We start from the raw sequence: 20,189 nt of genomic DNA on the forward strand, positions 1-20,189 counted from the left end.
CATGACAGTCCCCATGAAGGATCATGCGCTGCTGGTAAAGCTGTTTTAGAAGAACAATGACAGGGCACCAGAAGTCCTGCAGAAGTTCCGGACACTCAATGGCATGAAAAAAGCATTGGTTCGATGTCTGCTACGGGTCTGTAGAAAAGGATTATGAAGTTTGAAAAGACAAGTTCTTTTGAAGCACAGTGTAGCATAGGGAGGAAAGCAATTGATCTAATATCTCTCGAAGATGTGGCCACAGCACTGCACGAGGGATCGAGCAGTGGTGAGCAAACATGCAGTGCACTGGGAATTGCCCAAATGTTGGACATGCCTGCAAGCATGATATATAAAGTCCTATGAAACATCCTTCATTGTTATCCATACAAAATCATTCATGTTCAGGAGTTGCTTCCTACTGACCTGCCAGCAAGACAACTGTTCCCTTTGGAATTTCTTGCTCACACGGAAGTGGACAATGAATGGCCATGGAATATTTTGTGGCCAGATGAAGCCAATTCCCACCTCCAAGGATATGTCAACACACATAATTGTAGAATGTGGGGATCAGAAAATCCGCACGCGCATCAACTGGGACCACTTCATTCAGAGAGAGTGTGTGTGTGTGTGTGTGTGTGTGTGTGTGTGTGTGTGTGTGCGTGCGCGCGCGCACGCGCGCGCGTGCGCGTGTGTGCGTGTGTGCTCGTGCGCACGGCATGGTTTCTCGTCATTCCAACCCTTCAACAGTGGATATGTGGGTACGATCATTTCTGTGCAAGATGGCACTCTTTCCTGCACTGCTCAGCCTGTGGAGCAGCAGCTGCAGAGTCATTTCATAAATGCTAGAATTATCAGCTGTAATTTCGTTACAGCCTGGCTGTCCAGATCACTTGATGTTAATCTGTGTGACTTCTAGCTGTGGGTTGTCTGAAAGATATTGTGTTCAGTTCTCCAATTACAAATATAGGTACTGAAGGCACATATTGTGCAACGCATTACAAATGTGACCCCGAAACTCTCTGATCTGTTGTGGAACATTGTGTTTCCCGATTTGAACTTGTGGCAGAAAATGATGGGCAGCATATTGAACATCTTGCATCAGTCTCACAATTAAAAACTCAAGTCATTTTGATTTTTATACGGATTCTGGCCTCAGGACAATTAAAAATCAATTTTTCCCATCCAATGTGGTATGGCCTTGCTTACCTAGCTAACAGTGCCACAACTGTTGACTGCTGAACTTGCGCAGTTACACACATTGAACAGTACAGCTGGTGTAATGTGCAACTCAAACCATAGCAGTCATATGCGATTAATATGTCATTTGTAACGGACTACATCTAATTGAAGATGCTTACAGTGCCATTTATTGGTAAAATTTTGATTAAATTTTTTTGTTGCATGATGTTTCGCCCTACATCAATAATATACTGTTCAAATTTGACAACATTCTGAGCAGTGATTCTCTTTCTACAGCATTTTGGAAGTGAAACTTTGATTATGGACACCCTGTACTTTTTGGCATCACCAGATGTTGCAGTTTCTGAATGGGCTTTTAATGTGTGATCATATAATCAGATCTATATCAGGAGTGAACAAACTGCAAAACTTTGTGGGATGTCATATCCACTTCCTCTCCACTTCCCCTCAGCAACATGATTTTAGTCTTTCCTTTGTAGTGCACGGGTGTGAAATTCAAATCCAATTGTAACATCCTTCACATGCTGATGAGTGGACTGCTGGGGACTACACAGTGTTGCTTTCCACCCTCATATCTTCTACGTATTGTTATGAGAGAACAGGATCATGGGCAGCTGGCTGCTAAGGGAATTTTTTTTAGGGTGGAGGGAGGAGGAAGTGAAGAGAAGCACTTACACACTTGCCTGTGGTTGATTCTGTCACTACAAATTCATCCAATTCAAAACTGTTTTGCTGTGTTGTAACTTTCCAATTTTTTGCTGAAGTTGAACTTCTGTTGGGTAGCATGTTACATTAGTGTAAAAGATTTCCCATTTTTATGCCAGTTCCACTCTGGAGGCGACATTCTGATTCAGGCCATGCTCCATAGATACCAAAAGCTATGAACCATTGCATGTACTGCCAAGAGTGTCTGGTGTACATTTTAAAATGGTCTAGATTTCTTCTACACCCTGTATAGAGTAGAGCATATCAGAAACTGGACTGTCAAAGTAAAAAGCTGCTAAATATAATACCAATATTTTAATAAATAGGTGCATAATTTCAACAGTATGAAATTAACAAATTTCATTTAAGAATAATGATACAAAGCATACCAGCTAAAAACGAGTTGGCAGCATACATTTACATCTGGGTTGCACAGATATGTGGACATTTTCAAAAAAATAAATTGTACAACCTCCACAAAAAGGAGAACTATGCACAATTATCCCTGAACCAAATGATGAAGTTAAGTGAGTACATTCAACATGTCTGGAACAAAAAGCTTGTTGTTGGCAGGATTCCAGTGCAGACCTGAAGTCTGGCAAACAAGTGACCACACATAGGGAATGAAAAAGTCTTCTGGTTGATCTTCTTCCACATACTTAAACTTCAGGTCAGGAAATTTCTGCAAGGAGGAAAAGACAGTGCTGACAAACAAACAGTGTAATGAATGGTTACAAATATAATACTATTGTATTTACTATACACAGCATTATATTAAAATTGTGTATGATACACTACAAGAGTTCTAAAGTGCCAAAATGATAGTAAATATTTCTCACCCGCAGTTTTTCTTTATTCCACTCAAGTGCTCCTTGTTGAATGGTTTCCTGAACTTCCGTCACACTCAGATGCTTTTGAACTTGATTCAGTTTATGTGAGAAGTACGTGATAACCTAAAAGAAAATACTGAATAAGCACAATAATTTAAAATATGATAAAAACACACTCTAAATAATGAAAGGAGGAAATGTACCCACTCGCCAATAGTGGACGCACTGAATGGTTGACAGGCACATTTGGGGAGACACTTGCAATAATCATGTGCCTGTTCCTCGTTGTGTTTGTTTGCTATTTTGTTTTACTACATCTCACTGTTTAAAAATTCAAGTTTTCCAATGCATTCAAATTTGCCTTTGAGTTAGCACTTTGGCCCAGTTGTCTGATAAGAACAACACTGACTTAAAAATAATTATTGGGCATTTCCTCATCTGTTGTTGATTAATTCTACAGATTATAAAGACAGAGAAACAAAGTGACTCTCTATGGTTCCTCACAATTATGACCAACCTGGAAGCAAGGGGACCAAACTTCAAAAAAATAAAAAGCTCTTATTCATACATGTTGAAGAAGAGGAGTGATTGAGGAGCCTTTGATGTCCCGATGCCATACCTGTTTCTTTATGAGTCACTCTAATTCACAGATATTAGGAAAATCATATACTTCATAGTGACAAATCTTCTCATGCCCACACTCCTATTCATAACTAATATATCACCTCTGTCATCAACTATATGTTCAGCAACCATGTAGTATTCACTAATGCAAACTATCTGCTGTCTTCTCTTACTTTTTTCTGAAATCAATGATTTTCCATAGGTGCTCTTTACACTAAAAGTGTGAAACTCTGTTTCAGACAGTTGTTCAGTTTGAAGTTTCAATTAGGACTTTCACTTATTTCATATTATTTCTACCTAGCAGTAATTCTGTCAGCCTCAATTTGTGCTGTTTTGTCTGTTTCATTTTCCAAATTATTCTGTCCCCATTATTTATACAGCTCTTGCTGCACAAATTACTAGAGCCTACTTCATTAATTCACTTAAGTATTCCCTAAATATATGTCCTAACTGTAATTCTAATTGGTATTTTTTTCTTTTACAACACTTATGTTAAACTTATTATATTCCATTTGATGTTATTTAATGCTTCTTTAGCCTTCAATACTCTTTTATGGACTTTTAAGTCCTGAAATTTTCTGTCTCTGAACAGAGCGTAGAAGCAGCTGCATTTTTAAGATTCATGTTATTGTTTATTTAGTCATATATTATGTAGCAAGACATGGACACTGGCATAGCGGCGTGAGCCCCAAGGCCTCAAGCTAATGTCTGGCTTCACTCAGGCCACTGCTATCAATAATTTTTCACTAGGGTCTGATTACATGTCATAGGAACTTACACATGGCAATGGAGCCTCAAACAACTTTATCCATAATACACTAGCATGTGAAGGCCTGGAGTGTTTGGTATGATATGAGAGCATGGTTAAGCCTCAGCAGAGCTATCTAATCAATATCGTCATTTACTACTCTGCCGATCCTGTGTGACAGGTAACATATTTAAATCTAAAAGGTTGCACACATGGGTACCACTCCCTTATTTCACTGCAGGCTGGTGTAAAGTCACTCATTTACATCCCAAAAACAAGTGTCCTTTTTAGATGTAACTGTTGACTGATTTCGTTACTTCTATATATTGCAGGAATTTCTGGAACAAATCAATCTCTCTATATTGCACACAGATCCTCTGTTTGATCCCTTCCTTACAAATTAATCTGTCAGATATCTGTCTCCCAACGGTATCATCTTATATCTTCTATTACATAATTCTTGACATGAGACTAATCAATAATTCTATTCTTTTCCGGGGATTGAAGGCACAAAATAGTTAAAAGGAGCAGCCAAGCTCATTGTAAAGAACTATTCAGGAAACTGCAATCCTTACTGCACCAAGTGAGTACATCTACCAATTTGTTGTGCATATCAGGCAAAACATTAATCAATATTTCACTAATAATTCTACACATAATTTGGATCTACTTTTACGAAGGAAAAACAAACAAAAAACTCAGAACAGCATTTTCTATCTAGGAACAAAATTATACAACAATTTGCCCAAGGAAATGAAAAGGTTACTAAAATACATCTATTTCAAAAGGCAATTGAAACATTCTTCATAAGTAATACATACAACACAAAGTAAAGATTGCTTAGAGGCCTGAGAGTACTCGTTAGTAGTGAAACGGGATAACTATAACAACCTTTCACATTACAACAGATGATCACAATGAAATGCTTTTACAAGAAAATTATGTACAATATTTACAGGGTGTCCCAGAAGGAATGGTCCATATTTATTGATAAGGCAGGAAAGATCATTCAATCCAAAAAAGTATAGTGAACATGGGCCCTGGAATATTTAACTTAAAAGCTATGAGCACTTGTTTGACTTCACTACTGTGAAACACATCTCTTCCACTGAACACGTACTCGTAGCTCATAAGACGTAATTCATTTTAGAACCCATCTTTGCTACACTTTTTTGCTTCGAATGATCATTCTGGCCATATCCCTGAATATTGACCACTCCTCCTGGCACACCATTTATAGTGTATGATAGTAATGTCTTCTCACTCTCTGAAGCTAAACATCTCACTCAACATGAGGTGATGCTGCCTCAGTATTTTAGATGGACTGAGGGGTGGGCAGGAATGCATGCATGGGAAATATTGCGTGTTTATCAGCCTGAAGTCAGTATTCCAAACACACTAGAGTTGGTGCAAGGGGCATAGTACCATGTTCATGATCTGTGACTCACCAGTGGCTGTTCTTAGCATGTGTGCAGTGATGAAGTGCAATACTATCTTTTATAATACAAGCTCTCTGGAGCAAACTGCGTGTAAATCAAAGAACACTGAACAATAGGAACCAACTGAATGAGACAGGGCAGTTGTTAACACACTGAGATTATATTCTGGAGGATGGAGTTTGCTCTGCCTGGCCATCCTGATATAGATTTTCTGTGGTTTTTTAGTAAGTCATTTCAGGCAAATGCCAGAATGGATCTTTCATCAAATCAACAAAGGAACACCAGTGCCATCCTCATCAAAGTGTTTGTATGCATTCTGTGCATATGTATATTTTGAGCTATGTATTTATGTTTATTTTATTATGGTGACAAATCCTATATAAGGAACATTTTGGCAGAATGTAAAGTATTAAGGAGTAGTAGAGAGCACTCACCAAACAGTAGAAGCATTGAGTCATTGGTAGAGACACACACAAATGAAATTAAATCTTTGCTAGGTTTCAGAATTAATCCTTTGACGAGCTACTTGAGCAATATTTTACACAACCGGTTTAAGAAATTTTATTTCATAGGTCCCAGTAAAATCTTGGCAAGTTTTCTCCTGGAGTACTTCAGTTGTATCTACACGACAAGCTGCCTGTCTTTCAGAACTGATGGAGTTTTGTCCAGTTAAGTCTGCTGAGAGGAAATGCCTTCAGCCCTCTGATTAAGTTTGCAGGCAAATTACCATCACCAGTTTTAGCCAACAGCGAGCTTGAGGTGCGGGTCCCATGTGTGTACACCGGAGGGTTCTGGTGAGCAGAAATCAGTCGCTTCACTCTCTTGTGATCCAGACCTCAAGCAGGAAATCAGAGCCTCTGGATCAGCACCACATGGCCAGCCACAAACAGATCTTAACATGGACTGTCTCCTCTCCCATTCCCCACTTTCCCACCCTAGGCACACTCCATGTATCCCGTATGCTGAAATATATGCTCTGCATCTGTCGAAATTTCCTGAGCTGCAATTCAATGTCAGTCCTGAATGCTCACTCCCAAGTCTTCACCACTCGAACAGTTGCCTGCGAGGTCAGAATCACAATCCGACCCCACCATGCAATCCATAGGTCGACTTCACTTTTGGTTCATATTCAAAGTCAGTAAGTATTTGCCACCGTTATTTCACTGGAAGCCTTGGTACTGCAGTGAGCCGTCTTTGCTGCCTTGTTAGACGTTATCCCGTGTGTACCAGTGCCCATGGCAAAGTCTACAGTACTAACTTCTGCAGAATGGACCGAGTCTCATGGAGAGCACCGAACCATGCCTTGCAGCACACCTGTGTGCCATATAGCCCCATTTTATGATTGTAGCCGGTGCAGATTGCCTGTCACTGTGCGCTAACCTTCAGCCAGGTGCTGGGACGTGGAAAAACATGCGACAAGTCTGTGCTATGCTTCCCTGCTGCATGTTGCCTACTGGCACTGCCCGTCCACTGAGCACAGCATGGCTGGCCATGTTCCTTGCCACCATGTTGCTTACTGGCTGAGATATCCGCTTTATGGACCCTGCTGTTGCTGCTGCACAGTTACATGGCCCACCTGTCACTGCACTGCCCAGAGACAGAGTCAAACATGAGGGTCCTGGCCTCAGTACTTTTTCTGCCATATAGCCAGCCACCCGCACCATGCACATCACTGCTACGTGGGTATCATGTGTGTACAGCCCTCACAGCTGTAAAAAACTGATGATGATGTTGGTTTGGGGGGCACTCATTGAGGTCATCAACGCCCGTACAAGCTCCCAATCTTTCCAGTTCCAATCTTGTCACTTCCCGAATGATAATGAAGACAACACAAACACCCCCGTCCCCAGGTGGAGAAAATTCCCGACCCAGCCGGGAATCTGACCCGGGACCCCGAGATCCAGAGGTAGCAACGCTAGCCACTAGACCACGAGCTGTGGACCTCACAACTGTATCTACTGCTGCCCCCACACACCACACCATTGGTGACCACCCCTACCTACAAGCTGCAGCTCCTGTTAAGTGCCAACTTATAAGTGAACAGTCCCACCTTTAGAGCAGATTATTATTCTTACGGAAATTTCTTTTTTAAAAGACCAATTACCAGTGCCATTTTGTGCCTAGAACTTCAATCCAGAACAGAATTTTTGTGTTACCAGATTGTGCTGCTGCTTGTCTGAATAGTTCCCCATTCTAATGAAAAGTATGTAGTATAGGAGCAAGTTTTGTAGGTTATTTAGTTATTGCATTTTACTGTGTAGTATCTTTAGCCATTAATGTTTTAAGTTTAGGCAACTCCCCAATTTTATTTTAATAGGTGTGTCAGTTGTACTACTAAATTTCATACTGGGCAATGTCTAGTTAACTATCACTTATTTAATTTCATGCTTAGTAGTTGTGATGTGGAGAAGTTCCTACAGGTATATTTTTGAGAGTTTTCAATTAATATCCAAGGAAATGCACCTAGCAAGAGTCTCCCAGCCATTCATAGCATTTTCTTGTTCTGTTTTGTGTCCGTACTATTCCTGTACCCCAATGAGAGTAGGCTCTTAAACTTTGTTCCACAGATGTGAGAGCATTAGGGACCACACAAACACCTCCTGCTCAAGGACCATGTCTGAGAGGTCACTGAAATAGTCTGTGCACTAAATCCTCTGAACATTGATGGGAATGTGTTTTTATTACAAAACCAGGTATGTAATGAATTTTGTGGGAGACTTTCCATCATCTTTTGACAGATCAAAGATATTTTGTCTACTGTGCCTACTTGCAATTTTTCTCTAACTAATAATTTATTTACAATGTACATGCTTAGCTGACTATTACACACTGAAAAAAAGTACACTTGAAAAGATTATGTTGATTTTGATCTGATGACGGTATATGCCTCCTGGGGATAGTAGATTTACTGATAATGGTTTCAACAGCTAGCATAGTGGCATAGCTACCAGAGCGCCATCTGTCTCTACTCTTTGATAGGGAATGCTCACAGCCAGAAGGCTCAGTGTGGTGCAAACACACGAAGCAAGCAGGCAACCATGCAACGGAAAATGCACTTGTGCTTCCTACAGCCAACTAAGCGAGTTTGAAAAGGGTCAAATTGTGGGTTTCCAAGCGACAGGATGGCCCTTCCACAGAATTGGCACACAAGTTGGACATGCTGCATCAGTTGTGCAACAGTGCTAGTGTGTGGTTGTGGGATTGAAGGGACCAGACTGCTATGGTCATCAGTCCAACAGTGCTAGTATGAGTTGTCACATGAACAGTTTCACACCTATAGATGAGGTTCTGAATATCCAAGCAGCACAGACGCCCACCATGATCATCGTACTGTAAGGGCAGCAGTGGGAGAGCGTACAGCTACCACAACACAGATAAGAGGGCTTGTGAGCCCAGACGTGTCAACATGAACTGTTGCTGACAAGTGATTAGCAGTGGGATTAGAGGCACGCACTCTTCTAGCCCATCTTCCACTCCCACCACAACATCGATGTGCACGACTTGACTGGTGTCATCAGAGGGTTACTTGGAAGATGGAAAGGCACGCTGTGGTCTTCAGCAATGAAAGCAGATTCTGCCTGCATGCAAGTGATAGTTGTTTATGTATACAACATAGATCTGGTGAGCACTATCTCGTAGAGCGCAGTTGTTCAGGACACAATGGCCCCATACCATGCCTTAAGGTCTGGAGTGTGACAAGCTACAACTCTCGTTCACCTTTGATGTTTTTGGAAGGAACGATAACCAGTGCTTGGTATGTGCAGAATGCTGTTAGACTCGTTCTTGCAACAGAATAATGCTTGCCCATACATTGTCCGTGAAACTTACCATGCTCTGAAAGACATGCAGCAACTTTCCTGGCCACCACAATCTATGGACTGTCTCCAGTCGAGCACATGTGCTTAGTGATGGGATGAGAACAATGAATGACTTACAAACTACAGGAACAGGTCGAGCATTACATATCCCAGGACAGTATTTCCCACCTGTACGATTCATTGGATGGCAGAGTCAGCACCTGCACTACTGCCTGTGGAGGCTGCACCACATACTAAGATGGGTGTTATAGCATGGATCCACAACTGGTACCTCAGAACTGCTTGTGTTACTGATCTGTAAATGCAATCATATCATGTACTTCATATGCACTGTTGCAATAAAAAATCTTGAGTGAACTGGAAACCTCTACATGAGTCTACTAATTTTTTTTCCGGCACTGTATTTTGCAAAGGTTATAAATAGTCATGGATATTACAGATTTTTGGAGAAAGGATCCAGTTTTCTTTTTAAAGAGCCAGCACAGTAGTGTGAATGTGCAAGAAAGAGCTGTTTAAAGATGCCCCCCTCTCATCTATTGAATAGATCTTTTGTCATTAGACAATATTAAGCAATTTGCATTATTCAGCTTTGTTGCAGAATTTTGTTTTTGTATTGTATTCTCCTTGTAGATCTCTTTTGTTGACAAGGATTTTTTTTGTCTGTTTTGGAGTTTCTTTTGAAAGAATGCATTGAGTTTATCTCACTACAGTTTTTTCACAATACTACTTTTTACACGTCTGCTTCTTTGAGTATTTCATTATGTTGTCATATATAGAATGTGCAGTCTCTTTTGCAGTGTCCATTCTGTTCATCTTTTATTGTTCAATGGACAATCATTCCTCAAATATTCATCTAATTTTCATAACCAATTTTCCACTGCTTTGCAGATGAGCTAAGTCCAAGGTTGGTTCAGAAGAATTTAGTTCTGTTATTTTCCTTCAAGGTGCCACTCATGCATGTTTTTACATGCATATGAATTCTGAACTGCAGTGTTCTATCACACTGTGACCCTTATGTATTGGAATCTTCATCATCTTGAAGCAACTCTGTTGTACTTTTAATGCGGATAGCAAATTCATAAGATGATTACACAGTGTCTTCTGAATTTTGTGTTTGCTGAAAGCCAACATGGAGGAGCACTGAGATAACACAAGAATGTTACACAGAGATGTGCTCTGTCATCCTATTTCTATTTCAAGATCAAAACACATACTGTACTAACAATCTGAGCTATGGCTTCTTCAGCCTCGTTTACTCTGCTGCCTTACCACAGTTTTTGAGTAAGCCTGGAGAAACTGATACAGTGTTTGGTCTTCTGTCATACAAAAGTTAAGATCCTTTCATGTACAAATCTGGTGTCACTCTGTGCAGACTGTTCTCCGTGTTTAACCTGCTTTCAGACAGCATTGTATTATTCTCTTTTTACACATACTTAGCGTCATATCACTGGAACATACCACCAGCTGTGTTTTTAAAAACACATGCTTACTTCAAGGTTGCTTTAGCAATACTGCTGCATATCCCCTCTTTTCCGATATTGCCGCATATTCACTCCTCACCCTCCTGCACCTTGCTATGCTTACCCTTCCTCTTGCCCCCTTCACACGTTCACTAACAGCATGCCATTTCTCCTCCTCTCCTCACCTTCCCCCTTCCTAGAAATAATGCGTTCTCTCCAATTTGCCCCGACCTTACACACCCATAACATGTTGTGCCTCCCGTGCCATGCAGTGCTGTACCCTGCCTACCCTTCATGCATTTGAGCCACCATTATGATTTGTCGACACCACTTGCTCAACTCTCTCCTTTCCCTCCATGCAACATGCTCTTTTCCTGTCAATCAGAAGCTTATTTTCAAACATGTGCTACTGTTGTACAGAACCACATTCTACCCGTGACTTTTTCATATTTTATGAACAGATTATAAATTCACTGCATTCTTTCCCTTGCTTTACGTAAAATTTTATGAACAAGTCCAGACTGTTTTTAGCTGTTTCGTTGTCGTGGACGCTTACATTTAATTTACCTTTTCTTGGGTTTTTTCTTGTGTTTCTCCATGTCAGTAACTTTGTATTTTGTACTTTCTTGGTGTATTTTCACATTATGCCTCCTATAGGGAATTAGTCATTGTTCATGAGTTTTCCTGTCAAAGGGGCTTAGAGTAGTATCAAATCAGCAGATCATAGCTTTCAATAATGTAGGTTGATGAGGTAGTGAGCAGTGTACTTACATAAGATAATGGACAGTAACGACCTGCCACAGATCTGTGCTTGAAGTACTTGTTATTTCATGTTATTATTATAATTGATATAATGAGGTTATACCATACATGCTGACAATTTTAATTTGTGGTTCTGGGATTTCGATAAGTATGCAAAGGGGTGCAATTTTTCTACAATTCATGAGTAACTTAAGTTGGACCTGTATGATGTCTGGCGAGTTCTTACACTATGTGCATTCACTCCACAAATATTTAAGGTCATACCAGATCCTTATTTTGCAACTGGACAATACTAGGTTGAAACCTAAGCAGTAACTTATGAGAAATATTGATTATAGTTAACCAATTATCCTACACCGGGGATACTGCCATGTTGAAGACATCTTCTGTGCTAGGCTGGGTGGCTTGTGAGCTCTGAAGAAGCTGCGGACTATGCTGGTAGACGTACAGTTGCTGGCCTGCTGGCAGAGTCACCCAAGCTGGACTGGCCTCAATGGAGGAGCGCATCCCACACCATTGGGTAGGGGCTAGGGGAGTAGGGGGGCTGTATACACTAGGCCATCAACCCTTCCACAAGAGCTGATCCCAAAATAAAAGCCTGGTCCTCCAGGTTGGAGGTTGAGCATAGCGTTGATACCTCTGCCTTGTAAAAAGCTTGTCATCTTGAATAATTTAACAAGGAACACCGGATTGCCCTTCTGGAGATGAACTGCACCAAGAAACAGGAATATAGGTATATTGGCACTTAAATTTTGAACATGGAAAGTTCGTACACTGCTGCAGATGGGGGCTACAAACAGTATTGTGGAAGAGATCCTACGCACTTCAGGAAATCAGGTGGAAGGGAAGGGGAGAGGAGAGAGTCATAAACTTAAATTCTCCCTTATTATTCAGGAAAAGATAAAAGGAAGGAAGGAAGATTGGGCTTAACATTCCATTGATATTGATTGAAGTCATTAGAGATGGAGCACAAGCTCAGACTGTTTCAAGGATGGGGAAGGAAATTTGTTGTGCCCTTTCAAAGGAACCATCCTGGTATTTGCCTGGAGCGATTTTGAGGAATCATGGAATCTGGATGGCCAGACAGCGGTTTGAACTGTTGTCTTCCCAAATTCGAGTCTAGTGAGCTAACCATTGTGCCACATCAATCAGTAGAAGATGAAAGACATGAGGGGGACAGAGTTGGGTTTATAGTCGCCAAAGATGTGTGTAGCTCTCTCATTGCTTTCACTCCACATAACGAAAGAATATGTACTCTGTGTGTCAAAAGCAAATTTCACCATGTGATCTTTGAGGACACCAACTGAAGAATCAGATGAGACAGGAATTACAAACAAAAGATGGTGAATACAATATATATAAAGAATGGAACTCTGTTAAAAACGCTATTCTGACAACAGTACATGAAATACCGGAGGAAACAAAGAGCCTTAAAAATGAATACTGGTACGATGATGAATGCAGACAGGCACTGGAACAGAAAAAGGAAGCAAGACTGAAGTGCTGACAGTGAAATACAAGATCAAATCAGGCATTTGTTGTTGTTGTGGTCTTCAGTCCTGAGACTGGTTTGATGCAGCTCTCCATGCTGCAGGCATTATATAATGAAAAGAGAATAGAGACAGCAAGGGTGTGTAGGAGAGGAAGGGAAAAAGAAGGGGGAGCCATAAGCAGAAAGATAGAAGAGATGCAAGAACACTATCAACAGAATACAGCAGAAAGTTTTATAAGAAAATTGAAGGAAGAACTCAAGAATATAGCCTGAAAATTACAGCATTTAAGGGCAAAGAGAGAAATTGCCTGGCAGATGAAGAACACATTTTGGATAGAGGGAGAGAACCCTTCAAGAGAATTCAGGGGAGCAATTCTACCAGGATTGTGCAGTCACTATATTACACTGCATATCCACAGATAGAAGAATCCACATTAGAAGAGGTATAGAAGGTAGTGTAGTTTCTAAAAAAACTACAAAGCATCAGGAACTGATGAAATAACAGCAAAACTGTTTACAAAATGGGGCAATATGTCACCTTAAGCAAATGTATAAACTTATCAAGTTGATATGGAATCAGGAAAGAATTCCAGAAGAATGGATCTTGAGGGTAATCCTACCAATCCATAAGAAAGGGGACAAGACTTGTTAGGTGTACCTGTCAGGAGTCAAAGCAGGAATAGCACAATGGGTTGTAGGGCTTTTCATCAGGAAAGAAATGGAACCCAGCGTTGTTGCAATAAGGTATGTAAACGAACGACTGATGTGGATAGATTTGACAGTGTCTAGGAAGAAAATTAGGATTGTGTCAGTACATTCGCATTGTGAAGGGACAGATCAAGATAAGATGGATAGTTTTTATGACGCACTCAGTGATGTAGTTGTTAGAGTAAAGGACAAGGACAGTGTTCTGCTCATGGGTGATTTTAATGCCAGGATTGGAAGTCGAACAGAAGGGTATGAAAAGGTTATGGGTAAATTTGGAGAGGATATAGAGGCCAACAGGAACGGGAAACAACTCTTGGATTTCTGTGGGGATTTCTGTATGGGCTTAGTAATCACAAATTCCTTTTTAAACATAAGAACATTCACCGGTATACTTGGGAAGGCAGGGGAACAAGATCTGTCATTGACTATATAATAACAGATCAGGAATTCAGGAAGGCTGTGAGGGACACACGTGTATTCAGGGGATTCTTTGATGACACTGATCACTATTTCATCTGCAGTGAAATTGGTATTGTGAGGCCGAAAGTGCAGGAGGTCAGGTCCATGTGTAGGAGGATATGAGTGGAGAAACTTCAGGATAAGGAAATCAGACACAAGTACATAACAGTGATCTCAGAAAGGTACCAGTTAGTTGAATGTAGTCAATTGCAGTCACTGGAAAAGGAATGGACAAGGTACAGGGACACAGTACTAGAAGGGGCCAAAGAATGTCTTGGAACAGTAGTGTGTAAAGGTAGGATGAAGCAAACAGCTTGGTGGAATGACACAGTCAAGGCAGCCTGTAAAAGGAAAAAGAAGGCATATAAAAAATGGCTACATACTAGAATTCAGGTAGACAGAAAAAGTTATGTTGAAGAAAGGAACAAAGACAAACAGATAATTGCAGCATCCAAGAAGAAATCTTGGGAAGACTCTGGAAACAGGTTGGAGATCTTGAGTCAAGCTGCTGGAAAACCATTCTGGAGTGTAATTAGCAGTCTTCGAAAGGGAGGTAAGAAGGAAATGACAAGTATTTTGGACAGGTCAGGAAAACTGCTGGTGAATCCTGTTGATGCCTTGGGCAGATGGGGGGAATATTTTCAAGAGTTGCTCAATGTAGGTGAAAACACGATCAGTAATGTTTCAGATTTCGATGTACAATGGGACAGGAATGATGATGGAAATAGGATCACATTTGAGGAAGTGGAGAAAATGGTCAATAGATTACAGTGCAATAAAGCAGCTAGGGTGGATGAAATTAATTTGGAACTCATCAAATACAGTGGAATGTCAGGTCTTAAATGGCTACACAGGATAATTGAAATGGCGTGGGAGTCGGGACAGGTTCCATCAGACTGGACGAAAGCAGTAATCACACCAATCTTTAAACATGGAAACAGAAAATATTGTAACAACTACAGAGGTATCTCTTTGATCAGCGTTGTGGGTAAAATCTTCTCAGGTATTGTTGAAAGGAAAGTGCGAGTATTAGTTGAGGACAAATTGGATGAAAATCAGTGTGGGTTTAGGCCTCTTAGAGGTTGTCAGGACCAGATCTTTAGCTTACGGCAAATAATGGAGAAGTGTTATGAGTGGAACAGGGAATTGTATCTATGCCTTATAGATCTAGAAAAGGCATATGACCGGGTTCTTAGGAGGAAGTTATTGTCTGTGCTACGTGATTATGGAATAGGAGGCAAACTTTTGCAAGCAATTAAAGGTCCTTACATAGATAGTCAGGCAGCAGTTAGAGATGACGGTAAATTGAGTCCATGGTTCAGAGTAGTTTCAGGGGTAAGACAAGGCTGCAACCTGTCTCCACTGTTGTTAACATTATTTATGGATCATATGTTGAAAACAATAGACTGGCTGGGTGAGATTAAGATAGGTGAACACAAAATAAGCAGTCTCGCATATGCGGATGACTTAGTTGTGATGGCAGATTCTATTGAAAGTTTGCAAAGTAATATTTCAGAGCTAGATCAGAAATGTAAGGACTATGGTATGAAGATTAGCATCTCCAAAACAAAAGTAATGTCAGTGAGAAAGAGATATAAACAGATTGAGTGCCAAATAGGAGGAACAAAGTTAGAACAGGTGGATAGTTTCAAGTACTTAGGATGCATATTCTCACAGGGTGGCAACATAGTGAAAGAACTGGAAGCGAGGTGTAGCAAAGCTAATGCAGTGAGCGCTAAGCTACAATCTACTTTCTTCTGCAAGAAGGAAGTCAGTACCAAGACTAAGTTATCTGTGCAGCGTTCAATCTTTCGACCAACTTTGTTGTATGGGAGCGAAAGCTGGGTGGATTCAGGTTACCTTATCAATAAGGTTGAGGTTACGGATGTGAAAGTAGCTAGGATTGCAGGTACTAGTAGATGGGAACAATGGCAGGAGGGGGTGCACAATGAGGAAATCAAAGAAAAACTGGGAATGAACTCTATAGATGTAGCAGTCAGGGCGAACAGGCTTAGATGGTGGGGTCATGTTACACGCATGGGAGAAGCAAGGTTACCCAAGAGACTCATGGGTTCAGCAGTAGAGGGTAGGAGGAGTCGGGGTAGACCAAGGAGAAGGTACCTGGATTCGGTTAAGAATGATTTTGAAGTAATAGGCTTAACATCAGAAGAGGCACCAATATTAGCACTGAATAGGGGTTCATGGAGGAATTTTATAAGGGGGACTATGCTCTAGACTGAACACTGAAAGGCATAATCAGTCTTAAATGATGATGATGATGATGATGATGATGATTACCCAGTTGAATGCAACCCACAACATTCTCTTAGTATTGTTAACAACATGCTGGTGCCATACGTAAAAGAGATTCGGGGAGAATATCAGTGTGGATTTCAGTCTAATAGGTCAACAACAGATCAAATATTTGTGCTGCGGCAAATACACGAAAAGGCATATGAGTATAATATTGAGCTTCCATAAGGCCTTTTATAGTCTTGATAGGGCATAAATGCTAATTGATTTGCTATTGCTTGGTATACCATATAAGTATGTTTCACTTATCCAACAACAGTGACTCATTTCCAAGACTGCAGTGCGAGTGGCGAACCCAGGAAATGGTTTAGCCTTAGTAAATGAGTCAGTGAAACATGGACGATAAATGGTTTGGACAAGAATAGAATAGAAGCTTTCGAAATGTGGTGCTACAGAAGAATGCTGAAGATTAGATGGGTAGATAACATAACTAATGAGGAAGTATTGAATAGTATTGGGGAGAAGAGAAGTTTGTGGCACAACTTGACCAGAAGAAGGGATCGGTTGGTAGGACATGTTCTGAGGCATCAAGGGATCATCAATTTAGTATTGGAGGGCAGCGTGGAGGGTAAAATTCATAGAGGGAGACCAAGAGATGGATACACTAAGCAGATTCAGGAGGATGTAGGTTGTAGTAGGTACTGGGAGATGAAGAAGCTTGCACAGGATAGAGTAGCATGGAGAGCTGCATCAAACCAGTCTCAGGACTGAAGACCACAACAACAACAAAAAATGAGTCGGACAATGTTTCTACAATGCTTTTAAATCTGACTCTTGAAGTAGACATTCACAAGCTTCAAATATTTGGTTACATAGGCACGAAGTCAACCAAGATATGTGCATATGCCGATGATGTAGCGATTAGTAACAGAGGAAGAGTTTCACTAGTGAGCTGTAAGAATCGACACTTCCTAGAGGCCTCGCTGTTAGTGAAAAGACGACTAAATATACGAATTTCATCATGAAGGGAAATAATAACTTGGATAAACTATTGGAAGCTGGTTTCAATTTTGAACATGTGCAGAACTTTAATTTTCTGGGATCTACAACAACAGGACAAATCCCATGTGAACTAAAATAAAATCGTGCATCTTAAGTGTTAATAGATGCTTAGACACATTAAAGAAATTGTTGGCCTCTAGGTTATTAAACAGACAACTGAAACATCAAATTTATAAGGTCATGATCAGGCCAGTAGTAACCTACAGATGTGAAACATGGACAATGAGTGCTGATGAGCAGTGGCTCAGGATATTTGAATGCAGTGTTCTGTGCAAGATCTATGGGACAATTCAGGATGATAGTAGTTCCTGGAGATTTAGAATGAACACTAAGGTGGATTGCCACATACAAGGAGCTGACATTGTAAGAACAATACAAATTTCAAGAATAGCCTAGCCTGGATATGTCCTTATGATGGATACTGGATGAATAACTAAAAAAGTTTCTCAATGGAGGCCAACTGGAAGAAGACAGAGGAAGGCCACGAAAATGGTGGATAGGACAATAAGGAAGAACATTCGAAGAGTTGCAGCTGAAGATGACTGGCAGGTGCCAAGCTGAAAGATTGTGGACTGACGACCAGCTGCAATCCCAAAATCTCTTCAAACATTCAATTCGCCAGGAAAATTTTAAATTTCACAATGTGGAAGAAGATAGAAAACCTCTCACAGTTAGAGGATTGCAGAGAACTGCACCAGAGAGGGCAGAATGAAGGAAACTTGTTTTAGAGGCTAAGACCCATGGAAAGTTGCAATGTCATGAGAAGAAGAAGAAGAAGAAGAAACTTGTATTACTTGTTGGGCAAACCAGAAAACATTCAGACCACAACTTGTCACATTTCAATCTTAATAATTTTAATTTCCCTCAATTATGCTTAATTAAATTGTAAAACTGTATGTATAATTTTAACCAAGTGATGTGCATAAGAACTAATATCCCACGAGGTAACATACAATGGTTTTTAAGTGAATAGTTATATCTTTTCTTTTTGCTTTTCTGAGATTTTCACTAATATTTGGCTGCATCAACCTTCATCAATGATGTATTCAAGTCGAGGCAATGACAGCTTAACAGGTACTCTGGCTAGTTTATGCTAGCATTTTCCAGCTAAAATGACTGAACAACTTACACCTAGGTGTAATATTTCACTGTCCTGTATATACTTGAATATGGAATGATATGAAGGGCTGTTACTTTCTGAGGTAATTTCAGATGTCAAAGTGGAAGGTGGAATTTTAACACTAGAAATTCGAGGATTATGTTGTGTAGCTTGGTTATCTGCTAACTTTATCCATATTTTCAATGTATAGTCAGTATTCTGTCTTTTGAAGTCATCCTGGGTAACGAAATCACCCACCTGCTTGAATCTGGCAATTAGAAATTGTTTCTGTTACTCTGAATGAGAATGTGCTATGTAATATAAGAAAATATTTTGTAGTTCTGTATTTTAATGTGGGTTAATGTAAATAAGGTTTCCATGTGCTTTATGGTGCACCATCTCTCTGACTTGCTGACTGAATTCTGCATTTTATTGACACTGTCTTGATGTGCTTTAGTCTGTGGAACTGTGGCAACTATAGCCTGTGAATAATAGGGGAAGGATGTAGCAAGATTTTTACTTTTGTTATTACTCTTTTGCAAATGTACTTAATAAAGTTCTAATAAAAGTTAGGTGTTAATGTTTCCCACTGAGGTTGATTTATTATGTATCTGATCCAAATACATAACCACAGAATTGAATATTATGTTATGCTGATGTTGTGTTTTATATTTTGGCACTGCTTGCATTATGTGGCAATGAGATTAATATTTGCAAGGTAACCCAAGTAACTATACATTTCTAGGGTCCCTGTTGACTATTACAGCATCCATGCTGATTCAGTTCGGCCAATATGTACTATTTAACTACACTGCATTTAGCACATTGTTTTAAGCCATCAAAGCACATTCCATTGTTTTACTGTAATCAATATTTTACAATTCTGACTACATTTTAATGTTTAATATTTTACTATTTACTTATCTGATGAAATCTGAAATACAACCACATTTAAACCTCTTCAGACTTAAACAAAAATTTATAAAGATTCCCCTTTTCTCTGCCCCCCTCCCCTTTTGGTATACAAGGTCCATACATAGGCAAACAGTCTTTCTGGGAAGTGGATGATGCCTTTATGTAATCAATGTGAGTTACCATTCCTGTAGAAGTAGGAACCAATGTTCAGGGTGTCAGCCAGTCAAGGAATATTTTAGGAAATTAGTGAGAAAAAGAAATTTCAAAGGCCCAAGCCAAGTCTCAAGTCTTTTACAACTTTTCTCCCAGAATAACTTTGGCTGTGCATAGTGACCCAAACTGCCTGTCTTTCAAACCTAGACAGTTCTTTCCAGTTATATCTGCTTACAAGAAGCCTCTTTCAGACCTCTGCTGAGATTTGCTGGCGAATTAATGCCATCAGTTTTAGCTATGGCGAGTGTGGAATGCACACCACATGTGCAGACACTTTCTAGTGATCCAGACCCTTGAGTAGAACAGAAGTATTTCTTGGGAGGCAGAGCATCTGGCTCTGCACCACAAGACTGATCACTAACAGATATTAACACGAATTGCCTCCTCTCCTGTTGCCCACTTTCTTTAGTTTGTTCGATC

The 20,189-nt window shown here is 40.2% G+C and overlaps 1 protein-coding gene across 2 annotated transcripts in view; it reads right to left on the reverse strand.

The window, feature by feature from the left end:
* Positions 1-2,187: 2,187 nt before the first annotated feature.
* Positions 2,188-20,189, reverse strand: part of LOC124722059 (dymeclin) — a 163,913-nt gene continuing 145,911 nt past the window's right edge. For both annotated transcript variants that reach the window (XM_047247255.1, XM_047247254.1), the window contains exons 13-14: positions 2,727-2,840; positions 2,188-2,569 (exon numbers count right to left, since the gene is read on the reverse strand). In XM_047247255.1, coding sequence (XP_047103211.1) covers positions 2,411-2,569; positions 2,727-2,840 — 273 coding nt within the window. In that variant the 3' untranslated portion in view covers positions 2,188-2,410. The remainder of the gene's footprint in view (positions 2,570-2,726; positions 2,841-20,189) is intronic.

The sequence above is a fragment of the Schistocerca piceifrons genome, chromosome X, assembly GCF_021461385.2.
Source record: "Schistocerca piceifrons isolate TAMUIC-IGC-003096 chromosome X, iqSchPice1.1, whole genome shotgun sequence".
Taxonomy (NCBI): Eukaryota; Metazoa; Arthropoda; class Insecta; order Orthoptera; family Acrididae; genus Schistocerca; species Schistocerca piceifrons.